This window comes from Narcine bancroftii, chromosome 11, assembly GCF_036971445.1.
Source record: "Narcine bancroftii isolate sNarBan1 chromosome 11, sNarBan1.hap1, whole genome shotgun sequence".
Lineage (NCBI taxonomy): Eukaryota > Metazoa > Chordata > Chondrichthyes > Torpediniformes > Narcinidae > Narcine > Narcine bancroftii.
Window position 1 is genome coordinate 105,070,940 of NC_091479.1, and position 21,652 is coordinate 105,092,591.

Here is a 21,652-nt window from a genome sequence, read left to right on the forward strand (position 1 = left end):
TGGGTTTCCTCCCACCATTCAAAACGTACCAGGGTTGTAGGTCAGAATATCGGGTGAAGGACCTGTTACCGTACTGATTGTCTAAATTTGAGTGGGTCCAGAGGAGATTCGTGAATGAATGGGTGATGATGTGAGGAGCATTTGTGGCTCTGGGACTGTACTCGCTGGAGCTTAGATGAATGAAGGGGGATCTCATTGAAACCTATCGAGTACTGAAAAGCCTGGACAGAGTGGATGTCGAGAGGATCTTTCCTCTGGCTTCAGAATACAAAAACCCCTTGAGAAGAGAGATGAGGTGGAATTTCTCTCCCCAGAGGGTGATGGATTTTGTGCAATCCATTGCCGCGGACGGCAGTGGAGGCCAGTCTTTGAGAATGTTTAAAGTGGTAGTGGAGAGGTTCTTGATTAGCGAGGAGGGTCAAAGGTTATGGGGAGAAGGCAAGAGAATGGAATTGAGAAGAATTACATCAGCTGTGATTCAAATGGCAGAGCACTCGATGGGCTGAATGGCCTAATTCTGCTCCTTCATTTTATGGAATTTTTCATACCCATGGAAGATGAAACAGGTCAAACTAAAACCAGTCTATTATGCCAACTGGGATGAGGGTGGAGTTGACTAATGTAGTCTGGGAACATAGGCTATTTGGTGGGGCAGGGGAGGACTTTCAGAAAGATCTTTCATAGGGCTCAACAAAAGTGTATTACAGCTAAAAACAAGGATAGTCAAGGTGGAGAGGGCCAGAGGTGGATGACTGAGGAGATAAAGGAAGTCATCATACATCGTTACTGGATCACAACCATATCAGAGTGAAACACAAAACTCTGCAGACACTGATTATAGTAAAAACTCCAAAATACTGGAGGAACTCGGCCGTCTTGTATTGTCCATAGGAGACAAAGATTCATTACCAACATTTTGGGCCTGAGCCCTTCTTCAAAGAATATATTCCCTGAAGAAGAGCTCAGGCCCGAAACATCAGCAATATATCTTTGTCACCTATGGACGCTGAAAAGACCGGCTGAGTTCCTCCAGCATTTCAGTGTATTGACTACAACCACATCTGGTTCTGCAGAGATTGTTACATGTACCCCAAAACCAGATCTACTGACCCAGATCTAGCCCATAGCAACATCCAGACAGTCATTATTTGGTGGTTGTCAGCCCACAGGGATAACATTGTGAACTAACATGTCACAGGTGACTCTGGGCAGGATGCCATGGAGGATCCTGAATGACATTCTGATCCCAATAGCCATTGGATACTTGGGAATGTGTTTGCTAGATTATATTGACATAGTATGCAGCTTTTAAAAGAAGTAAAAATGTTTTGATGCAAAGGGAGTGATTTATTTAGATTTGAAACTAGTTGAAAATGGATTTCTGTCAAACAAAGAGAAGGGTGAAGGAATCATTTCAGCCATGAAATGCAAACATATGACAGAGAATGCTGTTACCACTAACATAGAACATACAGATTAGGAACATCCCCTCAGACCTACTCCATCATTCATGGAGATCTTCTAGCTCTGCCCCATTCCCTCAGATAGAACATCAAACAGACAGAAACAGGCCCTTCGGCCCTTTCAGTCAGTGCTGGACAATTATTCTGCCTAATCCCACTGACCTGTACCCAGTCCATATTCCTCTAGACCCCTCCCATTCATGTACCTGTCCAAATTTTTTTAATGTTAAAATTGAGCCCGCATTCACCACCTCAGCAGGCAGCTTATTCCATTCTCCCACCGTGCTCGTGAAGATATTTCCCCCTAATTTTTCCCCAAAACTTCTCAGATCCTGTCATTCCCTTCATATCTGGAGACTGTCCTATTTCTGACCTCCAAAGTCTTGGGGATGGTGGGGGGGGGGGGGGGGGGTGGGTGGTGGTGTAGAGAATTAAATGGCCATCCTCTATCCTTGACTCCATGACCCATGGTTCTAGACACCTTAACCAGGGGATATATTCTCCCCACATCCAGTGTGGCAAGCATTAAAAGATGTTGGGAAATTCTGATGAGATCACCTCTTATTCTTCTAAACTCTTGAAAACATGTTCCCAGTTTATTCAATCTCTCCTCGTATGCAAACCCACCTCCCCTGAAATCTGTCTGGAAATCTTCAGTGCTTCGGTCTTCCAATTCTATGCCAGATTTCCACATGACCATATCATAAGATCAGCTCCACCAGATGTTAAAGGAAGAGCCATGGGGTTTGTCCATTGTTTCCAACAGAGGAGGGTGGCATGGTAAAGATGGCATGTGACATGCTTATCTTCATAGGTTGGGACACAGGATGTGAAAGTTGGAACATTGTGATGTAACTTCACCAAACACTTGGAATAATGCGTGCAGTTTCAATTGCCACACAAGAGGAAGGATGTGATTGAGTCGGAGAGAGTGAAGAAGAGATTCACCAGGATATTGCCTGAACTGGTAGTCAGGTAATGGAGTGACAGTATCTGATTCCATCACTTCTTCTGGCAGTGAGTTCTACGTATCAACTACTGTGTTTTTTTAAAAAAAAAACCTTTCCTCTCAAATCTCAATCCTCTCAACTTCAACCTGTGCCCTTTTGTTTTTCATACCCCCCATAATGGGAAAAAGATTTTGCATACCTACCCAATTTATTCCTCTCACAGCTTTATTAACCTCTGTCAGGTCATCCCACCACCCCCCCCCTCCCCCCACCCTGCCCTCAGCCTTCTTCACTCCAGGCAAAAGAAGCTCAACCTGTCTGATCTCTCCCCAGAACTAAAGTCCTCCAATCCAGGCAACATCCTGATGAATCTTTTCTGTACTCTCTCCCACTAAACCCCATCCCTCCTACAGAGTGGAAACCAGAACTACAGATAACACTCTCCAATACTCTAACTGCAGTCTAATCAGTGTTTTGTAAAGGTGCATCCTAACATCCCAGCTCTCTGATGGATGCAACAAAACCCTCTTCCCTCATTTTGATCTGTGTTGCCACTTTCAAGGGGCTGTGAATGCAGAACCCGTCCCTCTACATATCAACATTCTTTGGTTCCTTTCCTCTTCTTGGCGTCAAAATGAATCAGTGAAAGTAAAGACAGATGCTGGAAATCCAAAATAAAAACAGAAAATGCTCAAACTATTCAGCAAGTCGAGCAGTATGAGTGGAAGGAGCCAAAGCAATGTTTGGGGTCTGTCAGCAGTGGAAGGCAGAGTTGCTCTGGTTTTTAATGGTTGGTTAGATGTGGTATTGGTGGAGTCAGCATCTGGGTCAGAGGGTGGGCCTCCATCCTCCCTGTACCAGAGAGAAAAGGTCTCTCCCGATTGTCTGTCCCAGGCTGTGGGATCACCATCCCACTGTCTGACCCAGCTGGGGACATCTCTCCAGATTGTCTGTCCCAGGCTGTGGGACACCATCCCAGGCTCTCTCCCAGCTGGAGGTCACTGATAGTACATCAGTGTTCACCTTGCCACTGGCTAGTCCCACTTCTGCTCCTCTACAGTATCTTAAACCCAGCTTCCAGGTCCCACCCAGCTTCCAGGTCCCACCTGGGCATTTGAAAAGCCCTCCCAGGGTTTTAACAAGAACCCTTTGCATGTATGAGATGGAACCAATAACATCACCAGCCTGCATTCATCCCACAGCCCCAGGGCCCCGACTCTGTCCACATTGTGTCTGACTGAACTCCACTTATTTTTGTTTCAGAAAAAAAAGTGATCAATGGTTTTGTGGTTGAGAATGCACACCCATCTCCAAGATGACCGCTGGCAGAAGGTGGCAAGTTTTGAGAAGATCTATGTTGGTATTTTAAAGGGATTCCTGAAAAGAGGAGTCTCCCTTTCCTGATGGATCGCCCAGCCCCAACAGTGGAGCGGAATGGTCCCCTCTGCCGACCTCGCGTCGGTGCACACACAGCCCGTCCTCCCACCCCGCAGCATCGGCATCGCTGGTGCACTGCAGCACAATGCGCAGAGCGGGCTGGAGGCATCGGTCACATTCCCAGCCGCTCCCTGCCCGAGCACCGGCGGCCTTGAAGCTGGAGGACACGGCCATTTGCGGACTCACCTGGTTTGCAGGCTTCCTTTGGAAATAACGCTGGTAACTGCGCTTTGAGCTGGAAAGGTCCCCGATGCTGCCTTACATGGGGCGGAGTGTCCGAATGTCTTCCTTTACAGCGAGAACCTCGGCTTAATGTTGAAATATTGTCGCAAGTAATCGGGGAACCAGTGACGCTGGAGAAACTCAGCAGGTCCAAGCTCCGGGCTGCAGCCCTGCATCAAGGGGTTTCTCCAGCGGCTGGAGTCTGGACGTGCAGCCGGTGGGCGGTGGGGGTTCTGGAGGGCTGGCTCCCTGCAGGCTGAACGGAGGCTGGTGCTTGGAACCGAATGGTTAAAGCGGAGAGGTTTTGCAAAACGGGAGGACGAGCTGGTTTATTGTGAGTGAAATGAAGAGGACGGTAGAAGGTGGGACTGGCCGGTCAGCCGGCGGGGAGCTTGGGGGGGGGGCGAGGAGGGGTGGGTGGTGGGTGAGGAGGTAGGGCGAGGGGAGGGGGGGAAGGGACGAAGGGGGAGGGGGGAAGGGGAGAGGGGTGAGGATGTGGGGATAGGGTGGGGTGTGCTGTAGAGGGTGGGGAGGAGGGGGTGGGGAGGAGGGGGTGGGGAGGAGGGGGTGGGGAGGAGGGGGTGGGGAGGAGGGGGTGGGGAGGAGGGGGTGGGGAGGAGGGGGTGGGGAGGAGGGGGTGGGGAGGAGGGGGTGGGGAGGAGGGGGTGGGGAGGAGGGGGTGGGGAGGAGGGGGTGGGTGGGGGAGAAGTACTGGCCCTTAGCTGTAGACACCTGCTTTCTGTGTCTCTGAGCCATGCATGTGACCATTTGATGAATGTGTCTGCGGTGCTTTAGTTTATTTAAAGGAAGTGTAACTTTAAACAAGGTTGATGGGCAAGTTATCCTAATGATGAAAGAATCCCTACTATTCTAGGTGAAAGCTTTGTGTTATTGTGATAAGTTGACTGGAAATGTCCACCATTCCCTTCACGGATGCTGCCTCGCCTGCCGACCCCACCCCACTTTCCATTCTGTGCTTTAGTCCTGGTGTTGGGTCAGATTGCTGGACCCAGTCCATGTCCATCAGTGCCCCATGTTGCAGATAGACCCAGAGGCTTGGAATGTAGATGCTGTGGTTGTAGTAAAGACTGGAGGATTCAGTCGGTGTCACAGTGTCCAGTAACAATGGGGCCTGAGCCCTTCAAGGCATGAGTTGAAAGCAGGCAGGTGTCTGAATTAAAAGAAATGGGGAGGAGTTCAGACAAAAGGTCTGGAGAGGTTCATTGGTCATGGAGAGGCGACCAGGAGAGAGGAGAAGCGTGGGGGTGGCCTGTCATTGCTGAACTGAGGGAAAGGAAACTGGTAAAAGGGAAGAGAGAGAGGGGCAGTGCTTGATGAAAGGATGCCTCGGGAAAGATGGGTTGGGGGCTAATGGAGACTGGAGGTCAGTGTTAATGCCATTCAGTTGGAGGGTGACCAGACAGAAGATGAGATAGCCATATAACTGTTTACAGCAGGGAAACAGGCCATGTCGGCCCTTCGAGTCCGCACTGGTTCACTTGAACAACTCCACTAACTCAACCCTCCCGCTCTCCGCCCATAACCCTCCAGCCCCCTCACATCCATGTACACGTCCAACCTTCTCATGATCCTCCAATTTGCGGGTGGTCTCAGTCTGGCTGTACATGAGACCGTGGACAGACGTGTTAGCAAGGGAATGGGGTGAGGAATTGAAATGGGTGGCCACTGGGAGATTCCCATGTGAAGGAGCCTTTCATTACATTGCAATTGGAAAATTTGGGATTTGGCCTCTTTAATGTGTGTGATTTGCAAATACTGGGAGTGTGAGGTTTGGCCCAAGCAATTATTAGATCTTCTAATAACAATCTGTCTGTTATTGCTTCTCAAATGGATATACAGCACAAAGTTTCATCCCTGTTGATTCAGCTGTGAATATACATATAGAGAAAGAGGATAATTGTAGTTCCTAAAGAGCTGAGGTCAGCTTAGAAAAATTACAAGGAGGATGTTTTGGGTCTTGCCTGCAGAGCAGTTTGACCCAAACCTTTCTCTTGTATTGTTTTCACTGGAGGAGATGTGGGTACTTTTTGATTCCAATCCTAAATTCTCCCCCTAATTTTAATTTGAGCCCTCGTGTATAAAACTTCACAGTCAAAGGAATAGGTTTCCTCCCATCTGCCTGTGCAATCCCTCAGTAACTCTGGACTTGGCAGATCAGCAGACAGGGGTTCGTTCAGCCCATGGTGTCTATGCTGACTCTCCAACAGAGAAATCATTGACCTTGTACTTCTGCTCCAAATATTTAACCAATACCCTTCCTCATCTTGGGATTGAATCAATTTCTATCACCTTATCAGACTCTGTATTCCTAATCGAGTCTCTTGTGTTTAAAGTTGGTGTCTTTTGCCAACTTTAAGACAGACTTTGTTGTCTCATAGCCTCAGACACCCGACCTCCAGTGCTGTCTGTATGGAGTTTGCACATTCTCCCTGGGACCATGCCGGCTTCCCCTTCTGATCCTGTTCCTGTTTTCTCCCAGAGACCGGTGGGTCAATTAGCTGCTATAAATTCCCTGGGTGGGTAATGGAATCTAGGGACAGTTGATTAGAACTGTAGAACCATAGAACATTACAGCACAGAAACAGGCCCCTTCGGCCCTTCTTGTCTGCACTGAACTTTTTTTTGCCTAGTCCCATTGACCTGCACCCAGTCCATAGCCCTCTATACCCCTCCCATCCATGTACCTGTCCAAATACTTGTTAAAATTGACTCTGCATTCCACACTTCAGCTGGCAGCTTATTCCACTCTCTGTGTGAAGTTCCCCCTAAACTTTTCCCCTTTCACCCTTAACCCCTGTTCTCTGGTTTGTATCTCCCTAACCTCAGTGGGAAAAGCCTGTCTATTCTCCTCATAATTTTAAATACCCCTCATTCTTATACATTCCAGGGAATAAAGTCCTAATCTGTTTAACCTTTCCCTGTAACTCAGTTCCTGAAATCCAGGGAACATCCAAGTAAATCTTCTCTGCACTCTTTCTATCTTATTGATATCTTTCCTGTAGTTCAGTGACCAAAACTACACACAATCCTCCAAATTTGGCCTCACCAATGTCCTATACAACTTTACCATAACATCCCAGCTCCTATACTCAATACTTTGATTTATAAAGGCCAATATACCAAAAGCTCTCTTTAGAACCCTATCCACCTGTGATGCCACTTAGAATGTGAAGATGGGTTATTTGGAAAACTATCATGGGAATGAGCCAACATAATCTTGACAGGCTGAATGCCCTCCATTTTCTTAGGGAACATAGAAGGTTCAGGAACTTAAAACTTCAGGTTCAGAGCACTTCTGTTTATTGCTTTAAACATTCCTATCAGCGGAACATTCATTTTGTTGTCAAATTGTCAGTAAAGTCCCTGACTAAATGACTAACTGGTGAGCAATCCCTTCCAGGAGTGAAGGTGACTAAACTGAGATGGTTTAGGGTAAGGGGGTTGGAATCAGAACCTGACTGAATCTGGAGATGGACTCTCACAACAGTTGGAGAAGCATCAGATACCACAGGATTCGTCAGGGAAGAGAAAACCTCCAAGCAAAAGCTGGTCGTTCGGTGAGACACAGAGCAGAGGATAAGGAGAAAAGATGAGGGGGAACCTCTTCACACAGAGAGTGGTGTGAGTATGGAATGAGCTGGTGGTGAATGCGGGCTCAATTTTAATGTTTAACAAGAAGTTGGACAGATACATGGATGGGAGGGGTATGGGGCGCTATGGACTGGGTTCAGGTCAGTGGGGCTAGGTAGAATAATAGTTTGGCACAGAGTAGAAGGCCCTCTTTCTGTGCTGTAATGTTCTATGGTCAACAAGTGATATAATACACAAGTTCTGGAGAAACTCATCAGGTCGTGCAGCATCTAAGAAGCAACAGTTAAGCAATGTTTCAAGCTTGAGCCCTTCATTGAGGTGAGAGCAAAAAACAAGCAGGTGCCTGACTAAAAAGAGAGGAAGGGGTACAGGCTAACCGAGGTCATGGGTAGGTAGAGGAGGGAGGGTAGATGAGAGAAAATTTGATGGGAGGAGGGGGGTAGCTCTCTGAATGGAGAGGGAGGGCAGTGGGGAGCTGGAGGGCTTGAGCCCAAAACATTGGCTACCCTTTACTTCCTCAGCGTGACCTGCTGAGTTTGAGAGTTGCTTCAATCATTCACAGGGAGAAGCAGGTCCCTGATGCACCGTCTGTGCACGGCTGTTTCCTGCTGGTCTGTTCAGTCTCCGCTGCAGTGAGGGCTGGATTCTCCTGAAGCTGTGCATGGCCGTTTCCTGCTGGTCTGTTCAGTCTCCGCTGCAGTGAGGGCTGGATTCTCCTGAAGCTGTGCCTTCATCTCAGCTTTTATTGGGTCTTGGTTACTGACCACACATAATGCAGCCAGAGCCTCTGGTTTATTTTTCGGAGCCATTTCCTGGTTACCAACTGCTCTTGCTCATTGAAGCCTCAGTCGTTTTCTCTGCACCAATTACTTGGACCCTGTGACCTTGCATCAGAACTTTGCCTACATTTTCCTTAAATGCATTGTTAGTGGCTTATTGTCCTCTACCAATTCAATATCTGCTTCCTTTAATATAATTTAAAGGATTTTTTAAATAAAGGGTAGCATCTGTGTAGGGTGAAGAGGTGAGTGTTCTGGACAGAATATTGCTGTTGACAGGGATCCGGCCCTCTGCGTGAAGCATCACGTGGCTTGGCCTGTGTCTACGCAGCCTTGTTACCCTGCTGTTCTCTAGGTGTGGTGTGCGTGATATATAGATGTGTGCCCCACTTCATTGTAATGGAATGGTATTATTATACCAAGGCAAGTTCCTTCTCTTCACCTCCCTTGTTCTGTATTCTGCGCAGCCTTCCACAGCTCTACCCTTATCGACATGATTAGTCTTTCTCATTACACTGGAGAAGAATGATGCCTTTGCCATTGACTGAGCTGAGACTGTACAGAACTGAATTCATTGGGGTAATGTGTTTCAGTGGAGTGAAACACGAAAGTCTGCAGATGCTGTGATTGTAGTGAAAAGGCAGGAATGCTGGAGGAACTCAGTAGGTCTCGTAGCATCCATAGGAGAGAAAGATATGTAACTGATGTTTCGAGTCTGACCACTTCAAGGTATGGAAAAAGCAGGCATCATCTGACTAACAGAAATGGCAGGGAAGGGGTTCAGACCAACAGATGAAAGGTCTGCTCTCCAGTAGCTCTGTCCCTCTCTGAGAGGTAAGGGAAAAGAGGTGGACAGAGCTACTGGAGAGCAGACCTTTCATCTGTTGGTCTGAACCCCTTCCCTGCCATTTCTGTTAGTCAGATGATGCCTGCTTTTTCCATACCCGCAGTTTGTGTGCTCCAGATTCCAGCATCTGAGGCTCCTGGCCACACCTTTGTGGTTCTGTTCCACTGAGGATTCCCAGTAATACTTGTGCAAAAAAATAACTTTGCAATGGTGCAGACAATGCTTTATGGCTGCATCTTTCAAAGCTTAACCCCCCCCCCCCCCCCACCACCAACCCCGGTACGGACATCAATGCTCAATTCTCCACCACTTCTCTGGCACAGAATCTGAAGATGCGGCCAGAATTAAACAGAACCATTTAGTCTAAGAACAATGTCTGCCAACTTATATAACCCTACTCCCAACAATCTCACCATTCCCTCTAATGTAGCCATCTAAGAATCTGTCCCTTTTGTACCAGCCTCTTCCACCACTCCTGGCAGATGTCCTCTGGTGTTGGCGATTGCTACTCTGGGGAAAGGTGCTGGCTGTCCACCTCTAATCACTCTGTGCATGTTGTGATTTTTATCAAACACTGATCGGGCCACAGCCGGAGTTCTATGTGTGGTTCTAGTGACCATGATGCAGGGAAGAATGTGTTTATACTGGGACAGGGTGTAGAGGAGATTCCCCAGGGCATTACCTGGGATAGGCGAGGAGAGATTAGAGAGGTTACCTCTATTAGCCATCGTGCAGAAGAGATTGAGGGGTGACCTTGCTGAAGTAGACAGTCAGACAGCATGGAAACGGGGACTTCAGTCCAACCTGCCCATGTCACCCATGTGACCCACCCACACTTGTCCCACCTGCCTATGTTTGGCCCACGTCCCTCTAAAGTCAGCCTGTCCAAATGTTTTTTAACAATTGCAATATTATCTGCCTCAACCACCTCCTCTGGCAGCCCATTCCACACACCCTCCACCCTCTGTGTAGTAAAAAAGCAGATTGCATGTTAACTCTGAAAGACTTGACTCAGATCTGAGTTCCAACTTTTCAACAGCCCCGTTCATCAGTTCCATCTGTCAGTCCCATTTTATAGCTTCTCAAAACTTGAAGGTGAATGAGCTCACTCCATGGAATCTAGCATTGGTTCCAGTTTCCTGGGTGAACCTGGACTAATCCAAGACCAACATTTCCTTCCTATGGTGCAGGCCTCGCAGTATCTCAACATGTCAGACCGTTTTGGTGGGTCATGAAGAGCAATGATTTGTGTGTGTGGAGTGGGGGTGGGCGCATGTGTGTGGAGTTGGGGTTGTGTGTGTTTAATGCACAGATTAGGGATGATCCCCATCACACGCTCATGACATTTTTTTTTAAATAACCTGTTCATCTCTCCACCTCGACTTTCTCCCAGACTCTGCCAAAGTAATGAGTGTGGTTTTCTTCCAGGTGTGAGTTTACCTATCCATGGGGAAGACAACTGTGTTCAGATTTATCATCGAAGAATTGTACCCAGCTATTGTCGAGACTCTTGCCTGTCCAGGGCTAGGAATTCCATACTGCCTCCCGTCTCCAAGTCTGCGACCATGGATGGTTCCTCGATGGCATCAATGGAATCTGTGGTGAATGGGAAACCCTATTATCCAGGTTAGTGGGAACTCCAGAGTCGGGTACTGCCTGTCCAATGGGCAACTTGTTGGCAGAGGACAACTCCCAGTGTCTGTGGCCAGAGTCTTACTGCTCTGTCTCCAGATGTTCAGACCAACTCCCCTCTCGGAGGGATAAATCATATGTAAACTCTCCCAATCAGTTGCAACAAATGCATGAGCACTGTGTCCTCTACATTACAAATTTGATCTGCTGAGTCCATGGAATGGAAAAGTTTTGAGCTTCCGTGAGTTTCTAGGGCCAATTTCTGAGTGCAACTGGGTGACCCTCCAATATTCCAGATGGAAGTGTTTCTTGCATTCAGTCTACAGTGTGAGGGATGTCTGCGGGTCTGCACTTAAGGACAAACCTCTTTTTCATCAGATGCCCTGCTCAGAGCCTGCTCAACACTCCTTTAATATCAGAAAATGCTCAAGTCCTCATTCATGGGAGAATCGCCAATCAAAGAGATCTCAGTCCCAACCAAGCATGGGCTGAGGTATGGAGACAGCCTTGGGCCAGAGAAATCTGGGAGGTTTGCCCATTTGTCATTGAGCAGTTCTTAAATTCTTTAGGTGTTTGCTAAGTCACTCTCCAACTAGATGGCATCCACATCGATTTCTGCTGGCCTACCCTCCCTTCCCTTTCCCTCTGCCTTCTTTCCTCCAGCCCTCCACCCCATTCCCAGAGCCATCCCTCCTCCCCCTGTTTGCTGGTGAACCCACCCTCCCTTAGCCACCTATTACCTCCTGCCTGGGGGTGCTCCTTTCTCCCCCACCCCTTTACCATTTTGTTCAGGCACCTGCTGACATTATTTCAAACCTTGCTGAAGGGCTCGAGCCCAAAACGTTGGTTCTGTATCTTTACCTGTGCTAAATAAAGGACAATATTTGACCTGCTGAACTTCTCCAGCATTTTGTGTTTTTACTTCAATCACAATGTCTGCAGATTATTGTGATTTACTTCTGCCACCAACGTTCTGTAATGTATCTCCACGTTGCTCATCCAGCTCCCAATTGCACCATCCTGCCTAAGGTCGGGACTCTTCCAGTTCTCTCCCTGCTCCTCCTCTCCTCACCCCTGCCCGCTGCAGATCCTCAATGACTGAAAGCCACTTGAGGGATGAGCAAGATTTGCGCCCAGTGTGGTGACAGTGGCCCTGAGACAGCCATCAATGACATTAACCCCTGACATGGGAACATGGCCAATTCCAGGAAGGAAAGGGGAGCCAAGGTGAGCAAAGAGACCATTAAACCAATGAGTCAATGCCTGGAGCTTCCCAAAGCTAAAACATTTGCAGCATCTGATGCTGGAGAAATGCACTGAGTTTTGATGGTTTCATTTTTGGGAACAATACAGGAGCTGTTCAGCCTCTCTGATCCATGCCAGCTCTCTGCAGGGACATTCCTTCAGCATCATTTCCTCTGCTCATTCCCCTGTGGCCCCGACCACATGTTCTCTGTTACCAGCCCAGCAACTCTACTTTGCTTCATGCTGTTAACCTGCACCAAGAAATGATCCACAGCGGCCAGTTAGTTTTGCCAGCACACATCCTATGGACGTGGGAGGAAAGCAGAGAGCTTGGGGAAATCCATGCAGACTCCAAACAGTGGGACTGAACTGGGGTCTCTGAGAGGCAGTGGCTCGACCAGTAGTGCCACTGCGTCTCCCGTGGCTTGAAGTTACTGAAGATCCACCGGTGCTTTATCTCCACTCCTCCAAAGCTCTGCCTGTTTCTTCTCGATTGGAATTGTGGCAGCTCTGGCCACTCTCTTGGAGCTGGATATTAAATTCTTCTCTCTCAGATGTCCACCCCTGCACCCCCACTGGACAGAGTCATCAGCTGCTCACATCATCACTTGAATCTGAAAGGTGTTCATGTAAATTTTGAAGGAGTGTTCAAATGTTATTCAAACACACTCACTTTGTCTAGTGGAGGATTTAAGAGTGTCCAGGCTGAGGGTAGGTGAGATACAAATCAGAGGACGGGTTAAGGTGAAAGGGGGAAGTTTAGAGGGAATATGAGGGGGAACTTCTTCACACAGAGAGTGGTGGGAGTGTGGAACGAACTGCCAGCTGAAGTGGTGAATGGAGGCTCAATTTTTACATTTAAGAAGAACTTGGACAGGTACATGGATGGGAGGGGTCTGGACTGGGGGCAGGTCAGTGGGACTAGGCAGAAAAATAGTTTGGGACAAACTATAAGGGCCAAAGAGCCTGTTTCTGTGCTGTAATTTAAATTTCTTAATTTTTAAAATATCAATTTTAAATATAGACATACAGCTTGGTAACAGACCATTTTGGTCCATGGGCCCACGCTGCCCATTTACCCCCAATTAACCTACACCCCTGGTTCATTTTGAAGGGTGAGAGGAAACTGGCGGCCCCGTGGAAAACCCACACAGACATGAGGAGAACGTACAAACTCCTTACAGACAGCGTGGGATTCGAATCCTGATTGCTGTGCTGTAAAGGTGTTGTGTTAACCGCTATGCCAACCCTGCCGCCCATCTTACCATGTTCTATGGTTCTATTGTGAAATTATGTAAGATCATGCACTGGGAGCAAGTAGCTCGAGAGACCACAGCTATTCTGTGCTGCCATCCATTCCCCTGTGGCTCTGTGTTAATGCTTTGACCAGTTCCCAGTCTTACCCCTTGGAATTACAATGTTTATTGGTGAATTTCTCCGGCTACCTCTGGGTCTGAGCAGGGTGCAGGAACTATCCAAGGCCCTCTTCACCAGTAAACATGAACCTACAACACCACACACCCTTGCAAAGGATTTGCGGATATTAATTGGTCCCCCATGGCCGTTTGGACAATTGCTGCGATTGCCATTTTGACTCATTGAGTTTGCCACAGCACTGAAGGAGGCTTCTTTGCCCATCGAATTCCTGCTGGCTCCAGGTAGAACCATCCCATCACTACCATTCTCCAGAGCCCTGTGGGTTATTCTCTGGAATAGCTACTCAATTCTCTTTTGTGTGTTCATTGGGTGTATCCACCACTCTTGCTAGCCTCATTGCAGATCAGAACAGCCCTCTGCAGAAAACGTATTCTTTATCTGGCTGGATCTAGAGCCCCAGCATTTAAAATTGACACCATTTGATCTTTGGGCCACCTGCTAATGGGAACAGCTCCCTTCCCCTTAACCCATCGAGACCAGTCCCTGTCAAATCTCCTGTAAATCACAGGTTGGTTACCGGTAGGTTGGAAGCATTTCACACTTTACATTGAGGAAGTTTTTTTTTAATCATTGTCCATGGCCTGGGCAGAAGTGGCCAGACTTTTATGTTCATTCTCCCTCTTGAGGGGTTCATCAGCCTCCCTGTAGATCAGTGCTCTTTCATTCTTCAGGGTTCCCACAACTCCGTGACACCGTGGAGACGTAGATGGCTGGTGGAAGATCGAAGCAAATTCTTCCACCATGGAAACGTTTAAATAATTGCTTTTCAAAACATAATGTGTGAGTCTGTACAGTGAACGTCAGTTCAAACTGTGCTGTGTCAGTGGGGCAGATCTGCAGTCAGGGTTGTTGAGGAATGAGTGGAGAGTAGGTGAGCGATGTTGGAGTGTCTCCCTGTGGCTGGATATGGGCTATGCCTAAGCTGGATTCCCATGAGAGACCAGACCTGCATTGCTGGTCCCCTTGCTGCAGAGAATATCCACAGCACCGAGGGAGTGCAGCAGAGGTTCCTGGAATGGAGAGAGAGTTGAGTGGGAAGTGATTGAGGCAATGCAGGTAGTATCTACTGGAGTCAAGAAAGGTCAGAGTGTTGGGTAGACAACCTGTCAGCCTGGGCAGATGGGCCTGTCTCCATGCTGTTAAAAATCAGACCGACTCTATTTCATTGAAAATTCTGACGGTGTGTAGGCATGCAGATGTGGGCAAGGTGTTCCTTGCTGGAATCTCTAGCACGAAGGACTGTGGAGTCAGGATATGGCATAAGCATTCAGGACTGAGATGAGGGGAAAGTTATTTTCCATTCAGAAGGTGACAAACATTTTTAATTTTAATTCTCCACCATAGAGGATTGTGCAGATCAAGAATCTTCATTTTGTTTGATTTTTAAAATCCTGTGGCCCTACTGGTCACAGACTTCTGATCTGAAAGATATCCGTCCACTAGCATCCCTTATTCTCATTGGGAAACCAGTTTTGAGTCCAAATTGCTCACTCAGCCAGAATCCAATGTGATCTCACCTTCTGGCCCAACAACCTTGTCAACAGTTTTTCTTGGGTCCATATTTACAACTTCCACTGAGCTGCCCTCCACAATCCTCCTGATTATTTCTTCAAAGAAAACTTAAAATCATGAAACAATTTTTCCCAAACTCAAACCAGGTTTAAAATTGGCGTCTTGCTGTTAGTTCGTCAATCACGCAACACACAATCTCAAGCAACCGGAAAATTCACATCCAGCATCGAGAAATCCCTGTAGGTGCAGATACCAGGGGCTTTACTGTAATAAAGAAATTTGATGTGTATTTGGTGGGGCCCCCTTTTAACATGTTCTTTGCTCTCTGCTGGTGGATGGAGAGTATTCAGCACCATCCTGAGATTACTGAGAATAGCAGAGGGTGGGATTTGTAATGGCACACGAGCCGATCAGACTGTTTCTGTTGGGGGAGCTGGGGCTTCTGATGTCGACTCAACCCACTACTCAAAAGGTTGAATGCACCAGGCCTTTGGAAACTTGAACATTCTCATCCTGAGGCTGGCTTGCTAAGATTTGTCTCTGCACAAGGTGTGGAGAGCTGTTTTTGGCTTGCTTGCTTTGACCACGGTCATTCACTCCTCTAAAACCTCACTCTCATTCATCTTGGTTTCAGTGGCTCGAGATGTCAACATTTACCTGGGGGAATCTGAAGGGAGGGACAGCCCTTCGAAAGATGATGACTCCCTGCTACGTCCTGGTAGTTATACCTGTGCTTCTGGCAACGCCAGCAGACTAGAAATGGGCATTGAGGTGAGCTGTCTTAAGTTTTTGAATTTTGAGAGCTGTATTCAATAATTTCAATACTAGCAATGTGGGCTTACCGTAAAACCATTACTGGCTCTTGCTAACGAGTGTTTATGTGTCAAAGTTTGGCCGAGGATTGAACCTGGAACTTTATATTTTCCACTTCCGGGTAAATTAATATCTGCCAGCAAATTTAAACTGCCATGGATGAAATGCAGCCAAAGGTTTGGTGATTATTTTTCCCTGGATAGGATTGTTGTCGAATTGTAAGCAATGATGAATGAGAATGGGAACTTCTGTAATGCTGCAAAGGTTCAGAGATCAGAGCGTCACCAGAGGGTAGGTTCACGAAATGAAACAATGCTGGAAAACACAACATGTTGGATCTGGCCATTCTTTAACTTTATTGAATTTGTTTCCACCCCCTGAATGGTACAAAAATGGCTTCTTCCCCCCCCCCCCCCCCCTCAGGTTTCTGAATGGACAATGAACCAGACACCTCCTCACTTCCTCTCTTTTTTTTCCACTAGGTATTTTAAAATCTTGCATTTACTAAACTGTAACTTATAGTACGATTATCTTGTACCTTTTTCTTCACAATACTGTTGCCACAAAAGAACACATTTCATGACACAGTTTGACCAGCCGAATTCCCCCAACATTGTCGTTTAACTTCAACCACAGCGTCTGTGGGCCTTTGTGTTTTACTTGATGCAATAAACCTGATTTTGGCTCTGAGTGGTGACACGTCTTCAGCCTGAGGCATTATTTTGGAATATTTTAATTTTCATAGAATTGTCAAACAAACATTATGATTTTTAAAAATGTTCATTGTAACATACAAGGTCTGTAAACTGAGACCTGATGCTGTGAGACCAACACCTGATCTTTGGGGCACCTCAGGGTGCCTCTTTCTCCTCCCTCACCAATCTCATGCAGTCAATACGTGGGTGCATGTAATGTAGAACACAGCAATGGCAGCAGACCCTTCGGCCCACCGCATCTGTGCTGAACATGATGCCCGTTTTAAGTTCCCATTTGCCTTCACTCAGTCCACATCCCTGCCCCCTTCCAGTTTCTATGTCGGACTAAATGCATCTTAAAATCACCATTGTACCTGCTTCCAGCTCCTCTCCAGCAGTCCGTTCCAGACACCCACCTCTCTGATTTAAAATAAAACTTGCCCTCGACATTTTAAAAAAATGCCTCCTCTCATTTTAAACTGATATCCTCCAGCAGTTGGCATTTCAGCCTCCTCAATATCCCTTGTAGTTTGTCACCCCTCAGTCCCTTAACACTCCAGAGAGATTCTCCAAACCTACCTAATCCAGGCAACATCCTGGCACTTGTAATAACTAGATATCTTTGATATCTTAACCAGTGGGGCGAGATGCACGTTGTGTGAGCAGAGAGAGGGAGTGGACGCCTTGGAACAAAGAGAGGGTTCTGCCATTCCATTTGAATCTCTAACTGGGCAATCTGTTTGTTCCCCTTGAAGAGGTTTTGCACAACCCGTTCAGTGGCTTTTCTCATCACTTGGAAGTTAAAATCCCTTTCTTGATGGGATGGCCAGTGAGTTCAGAATCAGAATTTAATGTTGTGATCCTGTGTCACAAAATTTGTACATTACGTGTGTGAAAGTTACTGGAGGCTACATTTCCAAATGCACTACTTAAAAAAAATTAGTGCAAAAGAAGAAGAAAAATAAATGAGGTGCTGTTTGTCCGTTCAGGAATCTGATTGCAACAGTATTGGCAATGTTTGAAAAAGATTCTGTAATCTAGGAAATGTCTTCATTTTAACAGCATTAACTCTGCCCAGTAATGTTATTGGCCACGCTATCCACTTCTTCAAATCTCCAATTTTCTTAATGTGAATAATTCAATTTATAGAATTTTTAAAAGTTATGTGGTCAACTGCTGTCTGTCTATTTAACTGTCTGTGCATGCCCATGGCCAACTGTACCTGTGGCCACCCATCAATCCTGAAGTTGTGCCCTCTTGTCCTGGACTCTCCCACCAAGGGGAACAACTTTGGGTTCTGTGGGATGGGAGACGATTCACAGTTGGGACCTAGGATGTGCATTTGGTTTCACTGGCCTTGCCTACTGGATACATTGGGCAGAGTTGGGTGTGGGGCGGAGACCATGCACATTTGTGGGGTCGAGACATGGCTGGGACCTGCTCCTGTGCTGAAATAATGAGAGGGTTTGTTCTCGCTTCTCCTCCCTCTCCAACATCCACATCTCTTGAGATCGCAGAGGCAGGAAGTGTAAGGGACAAAGTGCGGCCTACCTTTCAGAGCAGCGCTAGGTAACTGGCGTCATCTCCTGTGAAATGACATTGCTACATCCCAGTGCAGCATTTTCACGGAGCTGTCATTGAGTTGGTGCCACATTGTCTACTAGATTCACTCACTGTAGCAGAATCACTGGTTTCAAATAAATCACCCTCTCCTCTCCATTAACCACACGCTGGCTCCATCTCCTCCTTCTTTCTGCTGCCAAGCACAGCATAGATTCCTCTGTCACCACCTCTCCGGTCTGGGAACAACCCAGCTCAACAAACAACTCGCCTGCACTTCCAATCCAATTTTAATGTTTGTTTTTCCAGATACAATTGTTTCATCTAATTGGCCAGTAGAGACATACAGTACAGAAGCAGGCCATTTGACCAGCATGTCTATGCCAGCCCACAGACTCCCTGTATCAACTCCATCTCCCAATGCATCTGTGCTTGGGTGATTCAAGTCCCCATCTTGACCCCTGCCAGTGACTCCACTCCCACCTCTCTCTCAGGCAGGGTGTTCCAGACTCTCTGGATGAAAGCAGTCCTCCTCCCATCCCCTCTATCTGCCGAGTTCCTCCAGCAGTTTCTTGATTCAACCATCTGCAATTATCTCCGGCTCCCAAAAGAGGAACAGAGAAATAGTTTTTTAAAATTTAGACATACAGCACGGTGCCATCAGGAAAGAGGTCTAGGCCGCACAAGACTCACCCCACCAGGTTCAGGAACAGCTGCTACCCCTCCACCATCAGACTCCTCAACAACAAATTCAATCAGGGACTCATTTAAGGACTTTAACTTGTCCACTTTATCAATTTTTTTTCCCCTCTCTGTATTGCAGTCAGTTTCCATTTCATTATTTGTTTACGTGTTTATGCTGTGTACAGTTTTTTTGCACTACCATTAAGTGATAATTCTGTGTGGTCCGCAGGAAAAAGAATCTCAGAGTTTAATGTGATGTCATGTATGTAGTCTGACAATAAATCTGAAATCTGGTAACAGGCCACTTCAGCCCATGAGCTTATCTCACTCAATTGACCTTCAACCCCCGGTACATTTTGAATGGTGGAAGGAAACCAGAACCCCTGAGGAAAACCCACACAGACACTTTGAGAACATACAAACTCCTTAGAGACAGCACGGGATTCGAACCCTGGTCCCGATCGCTAACCACTACTCTAACCAGAACAAGAAAGCTTCCCAGGACTGGGAAAAGAGGAGAGGGGAACTGACTGGGCAGGTTTTTAGGAGCTAGCATAATGACGATGGGTGGACTGGCCTCCGGGTGTGCTATAGGATTCTGTGTGCACGTTTTGTTCCTCTACAGGAAGCTGCGAATCAGAAGAAAAGAAATGGCCTTTTCCTCAGTGATGGCAAATGCCGTATTGACTACATCCTAGTTTACAGAAAGTCGAGTGCACAAGCTGGGAAGAGAGAGATGTTCGAGAGGAACCTCCGAGCTGAGGGGCTGAATGTTGAGAAGGAGGTGGGCTGTTGCACTCCATGGACTCCAGTGTCTTTTGTCATTACAGAACTGTCCCCAGCAAGTGGTCAAGGAACCTGCTGAAATATGTGATTTAATGGTGTGGTCACAACACAATCATGAGGAAATGCGCAAAAATAACAGGTTGTTGTTATGGGCGACGTCAACATCCCAAATATTAACTGCAAAAGGGATCGAGGGAGCTGAATTTGTCAGGTGTGTCCAGGATGGATTCCTGACACAGTGTGTGGACCAGCCAACGAAAGGAGAGGCCATACTGGACCTAGTATTGGTAGTGAACCTGGTCGGGTGGCGGACCTCTCGGTGGGAGAGTATTTCAGTGAGAGTGACCACAACTCCCTGACACAAAATGGGAAAGTGTTTCATTATGATGGGATGAGGCAGAAACTAGGGAGAGCAAATTGGGAACAGATGTTCTCAGAGAAAAACACTGCTACCACATCCTTCCTGTAGTGCGGAGACCAGCACTGGACACAATACCCAAATGTGCTCTCACCACTGAATTGCATCGTGTCAGCATCACATCCGAACTCTTACACTTGGCATCTTGACATTTTGTATGGACGTTTGTCACCATAAATGTAGGGGGTTAACACTGATTGAGGTTGTGAAGGTATCCTGGGCTTTGGCTTCATTTCCACGAATTGATCGGTTTTTGGGTCCTTCAGGAGTACTATTGCCTTGGCAGCTCTGGGGGAAAGAAGCTTTGTTTATCTTTGCTTCATTTCTCCCAATTCCTCAGAAAGTGGAGCTCAGCAAAGTCTGTGGTACAGCCAGTAAATTGATTGTTCTCACTGACTGCGTGGACATGGACAGAATTAGGAGAAGTATAGATAGGGTGGACAGTCAGCACCTTTATCCCAGGGCAAGAGTAGCAAACACCAGAAGACGTCGGTACAAAGTGAGGGGAGGAACATTTAGGGGAGACACCACGGGTAAGATTTTTACACCGGAGCGGTAGTGGAGGCTGCAACAATGTGGGCGTTCAAAGGACATGTGGAAATGGATGCAAGAAAAATATGAAGTAGGAAAGGATTAATTTTCTGAGTAGGTTTATATAGGTTGGCACAACATCGAGGGCTGAAGGGCCTGTACTCTGTTCTAATGTTCTGTGACCATTTCCCTCATTTGTGTCCTTGGTATGAAGTTGGGCAACTTCATGTTGGTATGAATTACTTTATAATTCACGGGAGAGCTTTGAATTCTGTTTCGTCCCCTCTGTTCGTTGTACACAAATGATTGTTGTGGACCAAAGTGTATGGCTGTGTGTGAAATATTTCCCACATTCCACTCCTTGGAGGCAAAAGTGCCTCAGAATAATGATGCTGGAGGGTGTCTCTGAAAGCAGAGAATGGGGAGAAGGTTTTGCGAAGCAAGGGGTTACTGTTTTATGTTTTTGATAGAGTGGTTTTCAAAGCCCCATTCAATAAATTTATTGGTCGTTTGACTTTTTTTTACAGTCATCAATAACTAATGATGATATAATATTTGTGAAGTTACACGCCCCATGGGAGGTTCTTTGTAAATACGCAGAGTTAATGAATATAAGGATGCCTTTCAGGTGAGCTAAACTCGGCTTTTTTCTGTTGGTTTGTTTAACTGGATCAAATGTGATTGCAAATTGAGGCTGGTTGTACCTGTGAAGTACGACCCATTGGGAAGAAGTTCCTTTGTACCATGCTGAAGGTTTCACCATTCCAGTGTGGCTTCCTCTGGTCGGGAGTTAATGAGATTTTCCCATTAAAAGGCAAAGGACTTTGGCTGAATTCCATTGGTGGGAAAGTAAACTGAGAAAATGAATTTGTTTAGGGGTGAGTCTTGGTGTTCCCATAACATTGGAAGGATTGGAAACAACAGGGCACTCCAACAGACTGATCTGGTAAAGACTTTAGGTTGTAGAGTTATTCCTTCCCAGCTTTGGAAACACCAGTGTACCAAGACAGGCTGCCATGTCTCAGGACA

At 46.8% G+C, this 21,652-nt stretch overlaps 1 protein-coding gene across 4 annotated transcripts in view; it reads left to right on the forward strand.

Annotated features, from left to right (window-relative positions):
- Positions 1 to 7,482: 7,482 nt before the first annotated feature.
- The window catches only part of LOC138746280 (anoctamin-4-like), a 53,226-nt gene continuing 39,056 nt past the window's right edge, over positions 7,483 to 21,652 (forward strand). For 2 of the 4 annotated variants that reach the window (XM_069904464.1, XM_069904465.1), the window contains exons 1-5: positions 7,488 to 7,714; positions 10,739 to 10,936; positions 15,771 to 15,907; positions 19,514 to 19,672; positions 21,151 to 21,251. In XM_069904464.1, the coding sequence (XP_069760565.1) occupies positions 10,876 to 10,936; positions 15,771 to 15,907; positions 19,514 to 19,672; positions 21,151 to 21,251 (458 nt within the window). In that variant the 5' untranslated portion in view covers positions 7,488 to 7,714; positions 10,739 to 10,875. Of the gene's footprint in view, positions 7,715 to 10,738; positions 10,937 to 15,770; positions 15,908 to 19,513; positions 19,673 to 21,150; positions 21,252 to 21,652 lie in introns of all 4 variants that reach the window. The other 2 variants (XM_069904468.1, XM_069904467.1) reach the window with 2 other exon arrangements.